The sequence below is a fragment of the Molossus molossus genome, unplaced genomic scaffold, assembly GCF_014108415.1.
Source record: "Molossus molossus isolate mMolMol1 unplaced genomic scaffold, mMolMol1.p scaffold_m16_p_5, whole genome shotgun sequence".
Taxonomy (NCBI): Eukaryota; Metazoa; Chordata; class Mammalia; order Chiroptera; family Molossidae; genus Molossus; species Molossus molossus.
This window is the reverse complement of record NW_023425388.1, coordinates 38118446-38136602: the sequence shown is the minus strand read 5'-3', so window position 1 is coordinate 38136602 and position 18157 is coordinate 38118446. Positions and strand designations below refer to the sequence as shown.

Below are 18157 nucleotides of genomic sequence, written 5' to 3'. Positions count from 1 at the left end.
ATTATCACTTGTCATAGATGTGACTGACCAGATGTTGTTTTCTGGTTTCTTCAGTCTAAAGATTGTATCCTCAGTTCTTACCCAGTGTCTGCCACCAAGAACATGTGCCATACATATTGAATTGAATTGCATTAGCTTCTACCTCTTCTCAGACACACACATACACACACACACACACACACACACACACACAATAACAGTGCCCACTGAGGGTGTGATTCACTTTCTTCATTTAATTAATTTCTTCTCAACAAATGTTAAGGCGCTGAGGTAGGTCAGACCCGATTTCTTTCAGAGATGACAAGGAGCGTGAAGCCCTGAGGTGCCGAGGTCAGGGGAATTAGGAGGCTGCATCCAGGCTCGAGGAGAACGTGGGCTGGGGTGCTAGTCATGGGGATGAGATTGGAGAGTCTGGACATAAGTTCAACACATGGTCATTCTGGGTTCCCAAGGAGCTCACAGCTCAGTAAGAGTGAAAGAGATGCCAACGGATAACTTCACTTTAGCAAAAAATGTTGGATTCGTGTGATGGAGGCAAAAGGAATGACAAATGCATTGAGCTTCCTTCTTTTCACAGTTAGTTTGCCATTCAGTAAATATGTCTGTTACCAATGTTTTATATTTTCACTTCTTCATTTGGCTAGAGTATCAGTGTTTGATGATTGCCGTACCTTTCCAATTGGTGATACTAATAGTAACCATAATATTTATATTATCAACTGTACATTGAGTTCTTACTTTGTGTCAGGTTCTGTGTTGAGTACTTTACATGCAGTATACTACCATCTTATTCGATAAGGTTAGCCTCACTTTACAGGTGAGCAATCTGAGGCGCAGAGAGGCCAAGGGTAATGTAAGTAAAGCAAGAGGCTACTAGTTATAAGACTAATAAGATGGCAAAGCCAGGATTAAGAACCCATGTTCTTACCCCGGTGGGTACTCACGGTCTGTTCCAATGAGTGTGAAATCTTGAGATAATGTACAGATGGTTGGTTGTCATTTTCTATAGTACTATGATATATTATAAAGTTGGTAAAAATTTCCCATAAAATTTTTGTAAGTGAAACTATGAAATAAGGAATGGTAAGTTCATAGTATAAATACTTTTGTTAGTAGCATAAGTATTACAAGAATAGGTCTAGGGAGAAACATATGAATCTTAAATCAAGAAGTATATAAGGAACCAATCTAAGTAAAAAGAAGAAATTAAAGAAGGTTGTTGAAAGAAAGGGACATTTGTACTTTTTTGCTTAAGGAAATAAAAAACTACTCATTTTTTTTCAAATGGCTATTGAAAACTACTACCACCAGTAGAATTTAAATAGGGCACTGGTCTCACAAGTATTTCTTAGAGTCTTGAACTTCTTGGCTTCACTATATACTTTGTTTTGCTTTTTAAAAGTAAGAAGGCCAATTTATAGTAGTCACAGCTAACATGTATATAGTACTTAGTTTGGGCCAGGTATTATTTTTAGCATTTTATATGTTAACCAAGTTAATCCTCACAACCAATGAGGCATTACTCTTCCCACTTTATAGATCAGGAAATTGAGCCACAGAGAGGTTAAGTCTAGATTCACACAGCTAGTAAGTGGGAGAACAGAGATGAAATCTCAGGTAGTCGTACGACTCCACTCCACTACCCCTTAACCTAGGTCCAGGTCACAGCGGGGGCCAGTGGCTCAGGTGTTTCCATAATAGGAAGGCTATGTATCTGCTTTTAGTCTGAAATATCTGTTCTCCTTCATTTCACGAAGACTTGGGTCTGAGCCCTGACCCCATTGCACACCAGAACCAAATGACCTGGCACAGGATCCCTCTCCTTTTCTCTCTGGGCCTCAGCTTGCTCACCTCTGCTGTGGAATGACAGTAATACCTTCTTTATTGAGTATTCTGAAGGTCAAATGAGATCAAGTCTAGGAGAACGTGGTAAAGAAGTAAAATGCTATGTGCTCGTTATAATTTTAATAGTATTTATTATTATCTGTGCTTCTGTATTTTGAGGGACTTGTGAAATGAGCTTCATTATATTTTAAATGCATGGATTCTTGGAATAAGGAAAGGGACTTCCTAACTTGAAGAGTTAGATTACCCAGTGCTAAGGAGGGGACATTTTGAAATGAATATATTAAGACCCTTTTGTTTTAAAAGTTTAATTGAAGCAATTTTAGTAGCTCTTCCAGGAAGGCGAAAGGAAATATAACTTCAGTTTTGATGACTGTTTTCCCCTTAGCTGGGCATCACTACCATTAGTGATGGAAACCCCAGCTTTGTAGATTAGAGCCATGGAGCATTAAGGCCCTACTTGGAAAGTTAATTTAATTGTCTCAAAAGAGGCCACATTTACTTTTAGTTCCAGTATGTGCCCACTTAACTTTATCTTTTCACTGGATGTTGAATTAATCCCTAGGCATGGCTAACGTTTGTGTATGCCCTCTGTTGACAGTAAGGGAAATCAAATTTGAATTAGTAGATCAGTTTGGGAAAAACAACATATATTTATTTATTCAGTTTCACATTTGTTGAATTTCAGGATGTTGTTTCACTGTCTTGTGACCTTTATTTCTGATGAGAGTTTAATGGTCATTAGAATGTACTAAGTCATTTTTGTCTGGCTAATTTTAAGATTTTCTCTTTTCTTTATACTTCAGCAGCTTGACTTTAATGTGACTAATTATAATTTTCTCTGTATTTATTCCTGTTTGGGATTTACCAAACTTCTTCAGTTTGTAAATTCATTCACCAAATAGGATAAGCTTTTTTGGGCATTATTTCTTCAAGTTTTTTTTTTCCTATCTTATTTGCTTTCTAGCCTATCCTCCTGGGACTCAAATTACATGAATGTTTGATCTTTTGATATTGGTGCATAGGTCATTGAGGCTCTGTTCATTTTTAAGAAATCTGTCTTCCCCTTTGTTCTTCTGATTGGATCGTTTCTATTCTGTCTTCAAGTTCACTGGCTTTTTCTGCCATTGCCATTTTGATGGTAAGGTTGTCTAGTGAATCTTTTTTTCTGTTGAGATTCTCTATTTGTTCGTTCACCAGAAGCATTTACTTTGTATCCTTGAACATATTATAATAGTTGCTTTAAAAATCCTTGTTAGATACTAATTTCCGTGTCAGAATGGGTCTCCACCCATAGCCATTTCTCTTCAGAACATAGCACATGTTTCTGTTTCTTCTATGTCTAATAAGTTTAGGTAATATGTGACTAGTATATTGCAGAAACTCTGGATAAAGTTATGTTTCTTTCAAGAGTTTGTGTGAGTTGTGGATTTTTTAAAAGTAGGCAGTTAACTTGGCTGGATTCATACTATAAACTCTATATTACTTGTGGTGGGCAAGAGCAGAAATCTCTATTGAAGTAATTTTAGTGCTATCTGAGTTTCCATGCAGTGTACCCCTTGCCTTCATGATTCAAAGTTTAGCCTATGAAGAATTTTACACTCCCCGTGTGTGGCTCTCTTCTTTTCAGGACTTCCCACTTCACTTTCCAGGTGTTGTGATTGCCACAAAGCCTATTCTGTGGTTCTTCAAGCCAGTAAGATTATGGGTTTTCTCTCTGAGTTTTAGTCACCCGATTCAGCATGAATTGGGTCTGCCCTTGGACAAAAACAGTGACATTTCTTTCTTCCAAATATTCCCTTCTAGTTTCTGCTTGCTTTTGATCATTCTTTAGTCAATTATTTTTTATATTTTGTCCAGAATTCATAGTTGTTATCTGTGGGATGGCTGATCTAATAGGAATATCACCTCCACCATTACTGAAGGCCAGAAGTTGTGATCCTGGATAGTTTTTTTTTTTTATCCTTACCTGAGGACATTTTTTGCATTTATCTTCAGAAAGAGCAGGAGAGAGAGAGGGGGCAGAGAGAGAGAGAAACATTGATGTGAGAGAGACACATTGAGTGGTCGCCACCCACGCAACCCCAGCTGGGGCCGGGGACAAACTGCAACCGAGGTACGTGTCCTTAGCAAGAACCAAACTTGGGTCTCTCTGGTCTGCAGGCTGACATTTCAACCATTGAGCCAAGCCAACCAAGGCTGGATAGTTTTATATACATTTTTATTTTGTAGTCACCACAATTCCATATAGTTTCTTCCCAGGGCTGCTGGATATACTTCTTGCAGGCCCTTTTATACAGATAAATAGTATAGCTCTTGGAAGCCCTCGGTTTTTCGTAGGAGTTTCACTTCCAGGCTCCTACCTCCCCTAGTCCTGAGGTCATGTCTCCTAACAGTCATGTGGGGACAGAAAAGTTATTCCAGACCCTTTATCCAAGATCAAAACCCTCTGGGCCTCTTCAGCTTCAGTTCCAGTATATCCATCTGACTTCAATTTGTTTCTTCATTCTTGGAAACGGAAAGCATTCCTTCATTATTGTTTTTGTTGCTGCTGTCTCTGCTTTTATCCTTCCCTAAGTATTTTCTAAAAATGATTACAATTTATTCAGCATTTTAGTGTTTGTAGTGGGAAAGGGAGCACCTACATTAGCTTAATTCATTTTGTTTTCAGATTTTTGTACTGTTGCTTTCTAAAGTGGGCAACGTGATACCACCCCCAGAACACAACTCTGGCTTCTAATTCCTGTATTCAGGAGGGGACGGAATTGTGAGATGGACACATGGATGTTGGATAAAGGTCTTGTAGCTCTTAGAATAGCTGTGGGCATAGGAGCAGCTAACATTATTTCAGCATTTACCAGAGCCCAAGCTCTAAGCCACTCACTTTGTATCATTTAATTCTTACAATTCCTTATTTTAGTGTTACCTCCATTTTACACATTAGGAAGCTGAGAAAAGAGCTGTCAATAACTTGTTTTAGCATGTGGAGTCATAATTCAAGCTCTTGGACTGAAAATTACATACCTTCCATCTCTGCTGCCTCAACAACATTTTTGGTAAGTGTACACATAGGTAAAAAGTTGAGACTTTGCTGTGTTTACCGGCAGTTGTGACAAAATGAGAGCTCATTAGCGCCGGAGAATGTCTGGAGGAGATTACACGTGTTTGCCAGTTTCACTACTCTCATAGGTGAAATTCACGGATTAGCGTTGAAAATACTCTCTGCGTTCAACTCACACTAACAGACTGCTCATTCCTTTGGAAGGAAGTGAAAAAAGGAATCAGAATTTAAACAGCTGGAAAAAATTTTAATGTTTCACAGAGTCTGTATGAGGGAACATAGGTTCTAGCTAAATGGGACTGCCATCAGAAGATGCAAAGACCAGTATTAAGGAAAAGAATCAATAATCGTAGAAATGATTATATTAAAACCCTTGAATGAATATCTATAGCTTTGTGATAAACATGTTTTTTGTTCAAAAGCAATATTATGTTCAATAAAAAAAATCTTTACTATTCAGAGCCAGTGAAAGATTTTTCTTTAAGTCATTTTAAAAAAAGAACTTTATTTTTCAGTTGCAGTTAACACACACTATTATTAGTTTCAAGTGTACAACATAATGTGATCACACATTTGTGTGACTTATGAAGTGATTACCCCAGTAAGGCTAGTACTATCTGACACCATACATAGTTATTACAATATTATTTACTATATTCCCTATGCTGTACTTTACATCCCTGTGATTGTTTTTATAACTGGCAATTTGCACTTCTTAATTCCTTCTTCTTCACCCATCTCCCTCCAAACCCTCTCCCATCTGGCAACCACCAAAATATTCTATCTATGAGTTTGTTTCTGTGTTACAGATTCCGCATATATATGAAATAGTATGGTATTTGTTTTTCTCTGACTTATTTCACTTACCTTAATACCCTTTGGGTCCATATATGTTGTCATGGATGGCAAGATTCCATTCCTTTTGTTGTTGTTGTTAATTTTCACCTGAGGATATTTTTCCATTGATTTTTAGAGAGAGTGGAAGGAAGGAAGGGAGAGAGAAGGTAAAATATTGATGTGAGAGAGATATATCAATTGGTTGCCTCCCGTACGACACTGACTGGGGCCTCAGGGCCAGGGATCAAACCTGCAACCCAGGTGTGTGCCCTTGACTGGGAATTGAACCTGTGACCCTTTGGTCCACAGGCTAGTGCTCTAACCACTGAGAAAACTGGCAAGGGCAAGATTTCATTCTTTTTTTGTGGTTGAGTAATATCCCATGTCTATACATACCACCTTTTCTTTGTCCATTCATCTATCAGTGGACACTTAATTTGCTTCCATAACTTGGTTCTTGTAAATTAACCTAGGGATATATATGTCCTTTTTTTTTTTTTTAATTTTATTTTTGTTACAGATGTATCTTCTTTTTTACCCCATTGGCACCCTCTTCCCCATCCCCCCAACCCCGTCCCCAGCTTTGTTGTCTGTGTCCATTGGTTATGTGTACATGCATATAAGTTCTGTGGTTTATCTCTCCCCTCTATATGTCCTTTTGAATGAGTGGTTTGGGTTTCTTTGGATAAATACCCAGAAGTGGAATTGCTTCTTTGTCTGTTGTTATAGCCTTTGTTTTAAAGTTTATTCTGTCTGAAATAAGTATTGCCACCTCAGTTTTTTTTTTTTTCATTTTCATGAAACACCTTTTTCCATCCCTTTACTTTAAGTTTATGTGTATCTTTCCATCTAAAGTGGGTCTCTTGGAGGCAGAATATGAATGTTAGGGGTCTTTTTTTCTTACCTATTCATCCACCCTATATCTTTTGATAAGAGCATTTAATCCATTTACATTTAAAGTAATTATTGATAGGTATGTAGTTATTGCCATTTTATTCAAATGTTTTGTTTCTTTTTTTTTTCAATTTTTATTAATTTATTTTTGTTACAGATGTTTCTCCTTTCCCCCCCAGACATCCTCCTCCCCATCCCCGCCCCCCAGCACTGTTGTCCATGTCCATTGGTTATGCATACATGCATATAAGTTCTGTGGTTTATCTCATCTATCCCCTCCACCCCCGTCCTCTGAGGTCTGTTGGTCTGAACTGTACTCCTTTCTATGTCTCTGGGTCTATTTTGTTCATTATATTCCACAAATAAGTGAGATCATGTAGTATTTGTCTTTCTCTGATTGGCTTATTTTGCTTAGCATAATGCTCTCCAGCTCCCTCCATGTCATCTCAAAGGATAAGAGATCACTCTTTCTTACAGCTGCATAGTATTCCATTGTGTGTATGTACTACAGCTTTCTTATCCACTCACCTACTGATGGACACTTGGGCTGTTTCCAGATCTTAGCAATTGTAAATAGTGCTTCTATGAACATAGATAGGGGTACATATATTCTTTCTGATTGATGTTTCAGGCTTCTTAGGGTATATTCCTAGAAGTGGGATCACTGGGTCAAATGGCAGATCAATTTTTAATTTTTTGAGGAAACACCATACTGTTTTCCATAGTGGCTGTACCCGTCTGCATTCCCACCAGCAGTGTACTACAGTCCCCTTTTCTCCACACCCTTGCCAGCACTTGTTTGATGATTTGTTGATGGTGGCCATTCTGGCAGGTGTGAGATGACACCTCATCATTGTTTTAATTTGCATTTCTCTGATGGCTAGTGACGTTGAGCATTTTTTCATATGTCTCTTGGCCATTTGTATGTCCTGTTTGGACAGGTGTCTATTTAGGTCCTCTGCCCATTTTTTAATTGGGTTCTTTGTCTTATCGTTGGCAATTATGCTCTCCCATACAGTGAGTTCCCTTTCCATTTTGATGGTTACTTCTTTTGCTGTGCAGAAGCTTTTGATTTTGGTGTAGTCCCATGTGTTCATTTTTTCATTTGTTTCTCTTGCCTTAGGCATTGTATCAGTGAAAATTCTGTATATGATGTCTGAAATTTTGTTGTCTACATTTTCTTCTAGGATTTTTATGGATTCATGGGTCACATTTAAGTCTTTTATCCATTTTGAATTTATTCTTGTGTATGGTGTAAGTTGGTGGTCTAGTTTCATTTTTTTGCATGTAGCTGTCCAATTTTCTCAACACCATTTATTAAAGAGGCTGTCTTTACTCTATTATTCACTTTTTTTTACCTTTTTTATTTTTTGCCTTCTTAAAAAGGTCCCTTTAGGATTTCTTGTAATACTGGTTTGGTGGTGAATAACTCCTTCAGTTTTTTCTTGTCTGGGAAGCTCTTTATCTGTCCTTCAATTGTAAATGATAGCTTTGCTGGGTAAGGTAATCTTAGTTGTAGGTCCTTGCTTTTCATCACTTTGAATGTTCTTTCCCAATCCCTTCTGGCCTGCAAAGTTTCTGTTCAGGAACCAGCTGACAGTCTAATGGGAGCTCCCTTGTGGGTAACGAACTGCTTTTCTCTTGTGACTTTTAAGATTCTTTCTTTGTCTTTAAATTTTGGCATTTTAATTATGATATGTCTTCTTGTTGGCCTCTTTGGGTTCATCTTGTTTGGGACTACATCTATTTCCTTCACCAGGTTAGGGAACTTTTACATCATCATTTTTTCAAATAGATTTTCAGTCATTTGCTCTCTTACTCTTCTCCTTCTGTTACCCCTAAGATGTGAATATTTGTACACTTAATTTGTTCCAGTGATCCCTTAAACTATGCTCATTTTTTGGGATTCTTTTTGGTGTTCTGATTGGGTGTTTTCTGCTACCTTGTCTTCAAAATTGCTAATTTGATCCTTTGTGTCTTCTAATTTACTGTAGATTCTCTAATATATACCTCATTTCAGTTATTGTATTCTTTATTTCTGACTGATGTTCTTTTATGTTTTCTATCTCCAATTTTATGTTAACCATCTCTTTGTTAAAGTTTTCACTGAGTTCATCCACTCTTCCCCTAAGTTCGTTGAGCATTCTTATAACCAGTGATTTGAGCTCTTTATCTGGTAGATTTTTTTTTTTTTCGTCTTTATTTTGTTTAGTTCTTTTTCTGGAGTTTTGTTCTCTTCCTTCATTTGGGACATGTTTCTTTGTTTTCTCATTTTGTTTGTCTCTCTGTGTTTGTTTCTATGTATTAGGTAGAGCTGCTGCACCTCCTGGTAGAGTGGACTTATATAGTAGGTGTCCTGTGGGGTCCAGTGGTCCAATTTCCCTAGTCACCTGAGCTAGGTGCTCCAGGTCTGTTCCTTGTGTGGGGTGTGGTCCCCTTTGGTATTGTTCAACCTTGTTTGTTTTCTCATATGTCAATCTAAGGGATTGACTCTGAGATTGATTGGCTGTGAGGACTGGACATGACTATAGAGGAGGAGCTGTTATTCGGGGGGCTGACCCCACAGAGAAGATTTTGCTTTAGCAATGCTCTGGTGGCTACTGAAACTGCCCTTTGGTTGTGTCATTTGTGAAGGTAGTTGGGTGGTCCTCTGGTGTGGCCTTAAGTTGACCATCAGTTATGTTGGTTCTGGGGCCTCTGGTGCAGGCCAGGGTCAGCTGATGCCTATCGGCCCTGGGGCCACCTGGTAAGAGCTGCAAAGTGATCTGCAGATAGTTGCTACTTGTTCTGGGCTTGGAGGTGCCTGGGGGAGGCTGAGCTGCAAACTGAGGCTGGCTGCCATTAGTGCCAGTCTTGGGACTGCTTAGCAAGAGGTAGGCGGCACACCCAGGCCAGATGCTGTTTGTTTGGGGTTTGTAAACCTTTGTGAGATTTTAAGAAAGACTTCAGCATGAGCCAAGACAGGCCCTTTTTATGAAAAAGCCACTGGAAGCTACTTGGGTGGGCCTGCAAATTGGGTGTGATGGGATCTCAAGGAATCCCCAGGGCAGGGTGACCAGTGTCATCCAGGTTGATGGAAACTTAGACATGGTGCCTGCCTGCACCTTCAGTCTGTGTGGGAGAGGTGCCTTCTTGGACTTTTGTCTGGGGGAAAGCTGCTTCTCCAGCCCTCGCCCTGAAGCCAGACAGTTCCGTTCCTCCCCATGTGAGCACTGGAGGTCAGAGTGAGTGAGTTGAACAGTGAGTACGCCCAGGCACAGGCTCTTTAGAAGGAAACCTGGGTCTCTGGCAGTCCTCTGTCTCACTCAGCCACAATGCCCACTGGTTTTTATAGCCATAAGTTATGGGCACTTCTCTTCCTGGTACTGTAATCCTGGGTTGGTGGCCCTGGTATGGGCCTGGGACCCCTCACTCCTTAGGGGGACCTCTGTAGTTGAGATATCGCTTCCAATTTGTAACCACCACACATGGGTATGGGACCAGCCCATTCCACATCTCTGCCCCTTTTACCAGTCTCGACATGGCTTCTTCTGTGTATTCTCAGTTATAGGACTTCTGTACAGCTAGAGATGTCAGGCATTTCTTACTGATGGTTTTTCTGTAGTTTAGTTGTAATTTTGAAGTGGTCTTGGGAGGAGGTGAGTACAGTGTTTACCTACACCTTCATCTTGATTGGAAGTCAAAGACCTCAAAGTCATTTCTGTAGAGATGAACTCTAGCCTGGAAAATGTATTTATTTTGTTCATATATTGCTCACCCACTGAGTCATCGGTGGTCTAAGTCTCCCTGAGTGAAAACAATATTCATATCATTTTACTTAGCATAATTTGTCAACCAGAATAAAGTGTGTTCCTATGAACTCAGTATGTGCAGTTAGCTTCCCCTCCTAAAGAACCATCACGATGCATGCATGTTCTTTTCTTGGCCACAAAAAGTGGAGTATTCATGGAACAAAAGGATGTTATTTTTAGAAGTATGACCACAGTTTTAAGCAATATTAATTACCTTTTTATTTTATAAAGAGGAATTTTCCCTTTGGGATTCTTATTGATTTCATCAACCCTGTGGTTGTACAAGTCCCTCACTTGTCACACCTAATAAACTTATTACCAAACTTTGCAATCAAGAGGGGCCCTCCCATGTTTTCTCTCAAATACAAATTTATATGTGCATTGTCATTCATAGAGGCAGGAACAAATCTGTCTTAGATATTGGCTCAGAATCCTCACCTAAGTACCCTTAGCATTTGGGGTAGGATTTTATCACCTGGTTGGGTGGCTTAGCTTGTGTTGTTTTCTCTGACATTCAGTGATGCTAAAAGAGGAGTTTTTCTTATAATATATCTGTTGTAACATTCATAACACAGACCACTGCTTATTAATTTCAGTTTTTAGATGAGGAAACTGAGCACAAAAGTGACTTTGTCCAGTTAGTCAAGGCAAAAATAGGAGCAAACCAGAGGGTTGAAACCCACCAGGTTGCTGTGTGACACTGAGCAGGACACTCCCCTTGTCTGTGTACTCGGTTTCCTTGCCTATAAAGAAGGGATGAGAATTGTGCCCCCTTCACAGGGCTGTTGAGAGGGCAGGTTGAGTTAATGCATGCAAAGCACCTGGGTCACTCCCTGGAACACAGTGAGTACTATGCGAGTTTACCTTTTTTTTTTTTACTATTAACTTCAGCACAAAATGGATTTCTGCAGGAAACAGGATGGTTCAGTGGTTCATGCTGGTTCCAATGCTATCCTAGCCCAAGTTTCCTGGATAATAGAGCCTGAGCTAAGGGAGGCTAACTGAGAACAGCCAGAGTGAGGGGAGAAGAGAAGAGAGGCAGGGACACATGCCAGGCAGTGTATTACCTGGCTGCCCGTAGCACCACAAAATCAGCTAGTTGCTTGGTCATGTAGGATAGCTTCCAGACAGGCTGTGTGGTATGAATGTGCTCAGTACAGTCAGGCAGGAAGGAATGGGAGAGGCATACATCTGCCAGGTCTTCAACACCCCCATTTGCACAGGTTGTGTGGCTTGGTTCCCCATCCCACCCGCTTCCCTCCATACACATAAACTCCTGAGGAAGTCAGGTTCCAACCCTTTCTCTGAAGTCAGAAGCCTCAGGATGAACCAGTGCCTTTGTGGGTCTGGCCAGAGGTGGGTGGAGCCTGGGTGCTGTAGTTCCAGTAGCTCTTGCTGGGCTGTATCCTGGAGGCTGTGCTGAAGCCCTGCCCTCAGCCAGGAAGGGAAAAATGGCTGGTGGTGTTCGGAAAAGAGGTGAGAGGGGTGGTGGTGGGATCTCCATTGAGCCAGTGGCAGAGGCCAGGGAGACAGGTGCGACAGAGCCATCCCAGATGTCCCGTACACTGGGACCCGCCCCACCCCTCACAATATGCAGCCTGGGGAAGCTGCTGTGGCCCCATGTCCTTGATTCTAAATGAGACTGTTGTGAGGATTAGAAGTGATACATGCAATGTGCCCAAAGTAGGCCGTTAACAAATAACAGATAATATTTTCCTCTCCACCCATAATTGAAATAAACATCAATTTCCCTTAACATTTGGATTTGCCTCTGGAAATGAAACATCTGTTTGAATTCAAAGATATGACTGAGATGAACTAGAATAAGCTAGTTAGTACTGCAAATAGAATGATATTTAACCCTAGGACATATTAAAGGAAATGACTAAAAAGGCTCATGGTAGAGAATAAAGGCCAGCCAAAGAGATAAAAGGATTTAGGCAAAATCATGAGAACCGAGAAATAATTTCATGCTAAGAATGCTTTATGTACTTGCAGATTTGTTCTTGTTTCTAGCTAGAGAAAAGAAAGAACAGTTTCCAACCTGTTCTGTGGATCCAGGGAGCCCAGATCATTTAGCACTATCATCTCCACTCTTGACATCTCGGGGAGAAAAGCAGTGTCAGTGTCAGGCCAATCGAGGCTTTGATAGGAAACCAGGAAAGAAGGAGAAACAAGTGGGCGTTTGCTGGACTCTGACAGCTTCGAGATCAGATTAATGTGAAGCCCAGCGGGACGATATGGTAATCAAACTTATATGAGTAATAGCAAGTCTGTGCCGTGTCCATTTCATAGAGCGGAAGTTGAAACCCTGGAGGTTGTTAGTTGCCCAGGTGACACTGATAATAAGGATATAATGAACCTAAGTCATCTGACCTGCCCCCTACATCACTGACATGTTGTTATTTGTCCAAGGCTCACAGTAAGCCCTCCATTGATATTTGTGGAACTGATGATCCTTTTTAAAAAAAAGTCCTCAAAGATCCAAGAAACTTTAAAAGTCATTTTTTTCAATGTTATTTTCTCAAAATGTATAATCTGGAATATAAAATATGATAATATCATTTACTTCATTCAAAGTCAGCTAAACTCAAGAAATATTTATATCAGGTTTACTATGTTACTGGAGATTGCATTTAGTACTTGAATCCACATTTATGAATTTTGCATTTCAGGGAGCATCAAGTCGAGTTCTATCCAAATCATTACTGTATATGTGTTTGGGGAGGTGATGGAGTATGGATACACCAATTAATTTCATCATAAGGATAAATGGGAAAACAAGAAATCCCCATGAGTTAGTTTAGTTTTAAATGATCTAACTATAATTCATTTTACATTCATATGTCAAGATGTGATTTTTGGTTTAGAAATCGATTGTAAGCACAAATAACATATTGAAAAACTAGGGAGGACTTTGCATGTTATTTTATAAAGGAAAGCAAGAAGCTAATTGCAGTTATTTCCACAGAATGAATGTTGAGTTTTTTTGTTTTGTTGTTTTCTTTTGAATTGCTTTATTCCGAGTATATGTAAAGTAAGGGGTAAAGTCTGGTATCCAACCCTCCTGGCACCCCCAGTTCCACCTCTGGCTGGGCAAATAGCTGGACTCTGGAGTCAGATCAACCAGGGTGGGTCCAGTTCTATCACTTCCCAGCTGAGGAGCCCCGGGCAAGTTGCCCACCATCTCTAAGTTTCTCATCTTAGAAATGGGTTAACAATGTGACCCGACTTCCAAGATTGTTGTAGGATTCAGAGATCCTGCAATTAATATGTTTTACATAGTACTTGGCATATAGTACATACTCAGCCAATACTAGCCAGTGCTGATATTTATTTTAATATTGATAGTTATGGTTGATACTATTATTATTGTATTTTGTCCCAGCCAATGTTTTTGTATGTGCTATCTAGAAAGGAAAATCTGTCCCTTTTGATGTTCTGCTTCTCATTCGTTTTGCAAATTAAGATCAGAGAGGAAAGCTCTAGATTTCTCTGATTTCATCACTGAATAACTGGAGGTAATTAAGTGTTCCCTGCAAAGATTTTTAATTCTAGTATTCAACACCAGAAAAAAAATAACCCCTATTTACTTCCCGGATACAGACGCAAACAGAAATCAAACACAGCTGCTGTGATTGCTGCATGGGCACCATCTCTGCTTGGTACCAAAAGAGATAATAATCTTGCAGTATAATTTTATAAGGAAGTAACAAAATCAATTACATTATCTCAAGTGTAAACGCTGAAGCCCTTATCCTGTTGCCCGTTAAGACAGGCTGTAACTGTGGCAGCTGCTTACCCACCATTATAGACGATTTTAGGTGAAAGAAAACATGGGCTAATTAATGAAGATTTGATTAGGAGTATAGATGGCCTTTCAGCTTGATATCTAAGAATGGTACCAGCAATACAGTTGTTGGATAAGCAGTCAACACAAAGCAACCATGGGCACAAGGGAAGGCAGTGATGGACAAATAATTTGGCTCATTTTTCATTATTAAAGTCTTCACAAGAAGCATGAACAAATCCGTAAACCCTTTGGGCTCACTGAAATGCCACATGATCGTATAAAATATTATGAATCATTAAAGTAAAAGGCTAAGAAGAAATTTAAAAGGCTGTGGGGATGTGCTGTTTCCATAATTGTAATGACTGTGGCGCTAGTAGGCTGTTTTCCGAGATGTGGTGATTAAAGTAGAGAACATATTTTGTTGTTATAGAATTTAAACTTCATATAAAAGATTAATTTATAGACATCCAAGCCTATAACATAAAATCAATAATTATGAACCTCTGTAACCAAGTTTGTGAGATTTCAGAGCCAAAAAAAATCTGCTTTATAAACTCAACACAAGTTGACTGACCCTGGACAAGTTACTTATTAAATCTTTCAGAATAATCATAAATACCAGGAAAGATCTTTGTGAGTATTAAATAAAATTACTGTGCTAAAATTGTGCTTAGCATAAGGTAAACACTTGAGGATAAATAAGAGGATTCCTTTGTTCTTTTCTCATTCTTCTTTAAGTTTTTCACGTGTTTATGTTTCCTTTCTCTCTGTCTGAAATAAGATATTTAACTCGATCTAGTGACTCTATAGTAGTTATTCCAATTACTTACCATGTGTAAATTATTCTAGTCTCTGTATATGTTGTATAATGTATAATATCTGCTCCTTATAATGTATAGAAATGAATGTAACATTTAATTTTAGCATTAACACTCTGTCCAAAGGGAAAGTCATTTGGAGTAGTCCTTGTCTTCCTTTGCAATGCTAAGAACATTGGCAGAGTTCATCATAAGACCATTTAATCAATCAAAAATACCCAAAGGCTTTATGAATTCACAAGAAGCAATGATATGATGTAATTTCTTACTTGTTTTTACTTGTCTCATTTCCTCTAAAAGTTTTCATTACCTTATGTTTTAAAGAAAGCAAGACCTGGCTCATGGTCGGCATCTAATAAATTTTTGTTGAATGGAGAAGGAAGGAAATAAATATTTTAATTGTGTCTAGAGGCAACAGTTTCTTAATGGAAGCCAAACAGTCTTTGATTAAATTATGCAGGTTAAAGATCATTCGGCTACCTGCTTCTTGTATTCATATGAAAGCTACTTGAGTTAATTTCCTGGGATAGGAGAAGAGTTATATTAATTACATTGTAAGGGGAGACTGAACAATTTATAGCATCCTTTATCCATAGTTAGGGTTTTAGTGGTAATGGGACCCTGGAGACGAAATGACAACCTTCTCACGAAGAAGAAACCAAATGACTTCAGCCTGTGGTGCTGAGCTGCAAGAGGAATTCATTTGCATAGTCTTTCCATTTGAGTTAGCTCCTTGCCCTAATACTTATTTTACTAAAACTTCCATCTATTCCAGGAGCACTTATCTATCTACAAAAAATATACAGGAGGATAAAGACCAGTGTTGAGAACATTATCTCTTGGGTCAGAGAAAACTGGTTGCGAATCCCTTCTCTTATGTGGCCTGGGCCAGACTGTCCAAAGTATTCGTCATGCTAACCTCATCTTGCCATGCCTCAGTTCCCTCATCTCGAAAGGGGGGATGACAAACTCTTGCCATCTTCAAAGTAGAAATAACAACCCTTCACAGATTTATTATTGATGCTCAATGTAATAATGTATATAAGGCATTATCACTAAGCCAGGTGATGCTAAGCAATTATGTGTTATTACAACATACATTAGAACTGGGAGAAGAAGTTGAAGGAAAGTGATATAGGCAAGGATTGTCGTATATTCTGCACATAGTAGGTAACTAATTTGGCTCCAGGCTTCCTTTCAACCAACATGGAAGAAGAACCATGACTGATCACATAGTTCACAGGGAACTTGGTTATGTTAATTCTACATATATATCTGGCCAAACCAGAATCACTCTCTTCTATCCCTATCTTTTAATTTCTAGCCAAGATCTTTCTACCAGACACAGCAGTATGGGTTTTACAGACTCATTGTGTTACAATAAATGCTGCTCATGTTTGCCGATGACTATCTCTTAGCATTTCCCACAGAGCGTGCCCCTAACCTCCCCCCCTCCAGCTGTTTGAGAGCACCTGTAGGAGAGACCCTGACTAAGTGTCTTCCACTCAGCACACACCATTCTCAAGAAGGCCACGTCCTTGGAGGAGGCCAAGGATGAATTTGGGGTTATGTAGCTTATTTCCCTCACCCACGTCAGACATTCCTTAATCACAGGGACCACCCTTATTATCTTTAGGTATTCACTCATTGCTTCTCACAGAGAGTGAAGAATGTGTGCTTCAGCAAATGTTTGTGATTTGCAGTAATGGATGAACACAGGTGGGAGAGTTACTGGCAGGGGAGCCCGCCTGGTTGTAACAAAGAGGTTATTTCAGGCAAGATGTATTTTTCATCCAACTCTGATGACAGTGCTCAAGGCTTACATCTTAGCATTTTAAATGAAAAATGAAATCTATATGAACTCCTCTTCCCTGGGTACTGATGTGCAACGACTTGTGTTATTAAATGTCGGAATGAAATAGAACCAGTTTTCTTAAAAAAGGAGAGAAGTATAATTCTGGCACCCCTTGTATCTTTTGGAATAGGTATATTGATCAATTACCTTTCAAGGCCTATAAATCATTATAACTCATGTAAAGTAATGGCCAAAACCTATATCAAAAAGATAGTATATGCCTTGCTTGGAATATCACCTACAGAGGAAATGAAGAAAGGTTATGCTATCATAAAATTATTATTATTTTTTTTCATTTTCCAATTGTCTTTTCATCCCAAAGTTGTTTTTTTTAATTAATTTATTTTTGTTACAGATGTTTCTCCCCCCACCCCAGACACCCTCCTCCCAATCCCCTGTCCCCCAGCATTGTTGTCTGTGTCCATTGGTTACACATACATGCATATAAGTTCTTAGGTTTATCTCACCCTCCCCTTTCCTGCCCCCCTCCTCTGAGCTCTGTCAGTCTGAACCGCACTCCTTTCTGTCTCTGGGTCTATTTTGTTCATCAGCTTATTTGTTCATTATATTCCACAAATAAGTGAGATCATGTGGTATCATAAAATTATTTTAAAACTACATATTGAAATTATTGTAAAATGACCTAAATTTTCTTTAGAAAATAAAGTTGCTTATTTATATATTCTCTTTTCCATATATTTGAGTTAGTCAGTTCCTTTTCTTTGAATAATCATTCCCAAAACAATCTCCGCGGAGTCTCTCCTTACTTATCCAAGTTAATACAATTGGATGAGAGATATGTTAACATTTACTCAATATGGTGCTTCTTTTTCTTGCTTGTTTATGATTAAGAATCCCACTCTGCTTTAATTTACATGCTAGGAATTCTTTAAATGTTAAACAGGAAAATACATAGAGAGGTTGTCAAGATAACGGGCTCACATAGAGTTGGTCGACTTGTTCTCATATGCTGTATCTAAGCCTGGATTCGAGTTGTAGAATAGGGTTTTATTTGACCAAAATAATAAGTCCTTGTAATCCTTTTTTTTTCTTTCCCAGCCCCTTTGCTCTTACCCTGTCCGAAGCCAACATGTCACTGCAAACTGAGCCAACAGTAAATACTTCTGCACTGCAGAAAATCGCTGCTGACATGAGTAATTTGATAGAAAATCTGGATACTCGGGAGCTCCACTTTGAGGGAGAGGAGGTGGACTACGATGTGTCTCCCAGCGATCCCAAGATACAGGAAGGTAAAGAATGATG

The 18157-nt window shown here is 39.1% G+C and overlaps 1 protein-coding gene across 7 annotated transcripts in view; it reads left to right on the top strand.

The window, feature by feature from the left end:
- The first annotated feature begins 4797 nt into the window (after positions 1-4797).
- Positions 4798-18157, top strand: part of PLD1 (phospholipase D1) — a 137354-nt gene continuing 123994 nt past the window's right edge. For 3 of the 7 annotated variants that reach the window (XM_036242701.1, XM_036242704.1, XM_036242700.1), the window contains exons 1-2: positions 4798-4901; positions 17954-18144. In XM_036242701.1, the coding sequence (XP_036098594.1) occupies positions 17985-18144 (160 nt within the window). In that variant the 5' untranslated portion in view covers positions 4798-4901; positions 17954-17984. The remainder of the gene's footprint in view (positions 4902-17953; positions 18145-18157) is intronic. The other 4 variants (XM_036242702.1, XM_036242699.1, XM_036242703.1 and 1 more) reach the window with 2 other exon arrangements.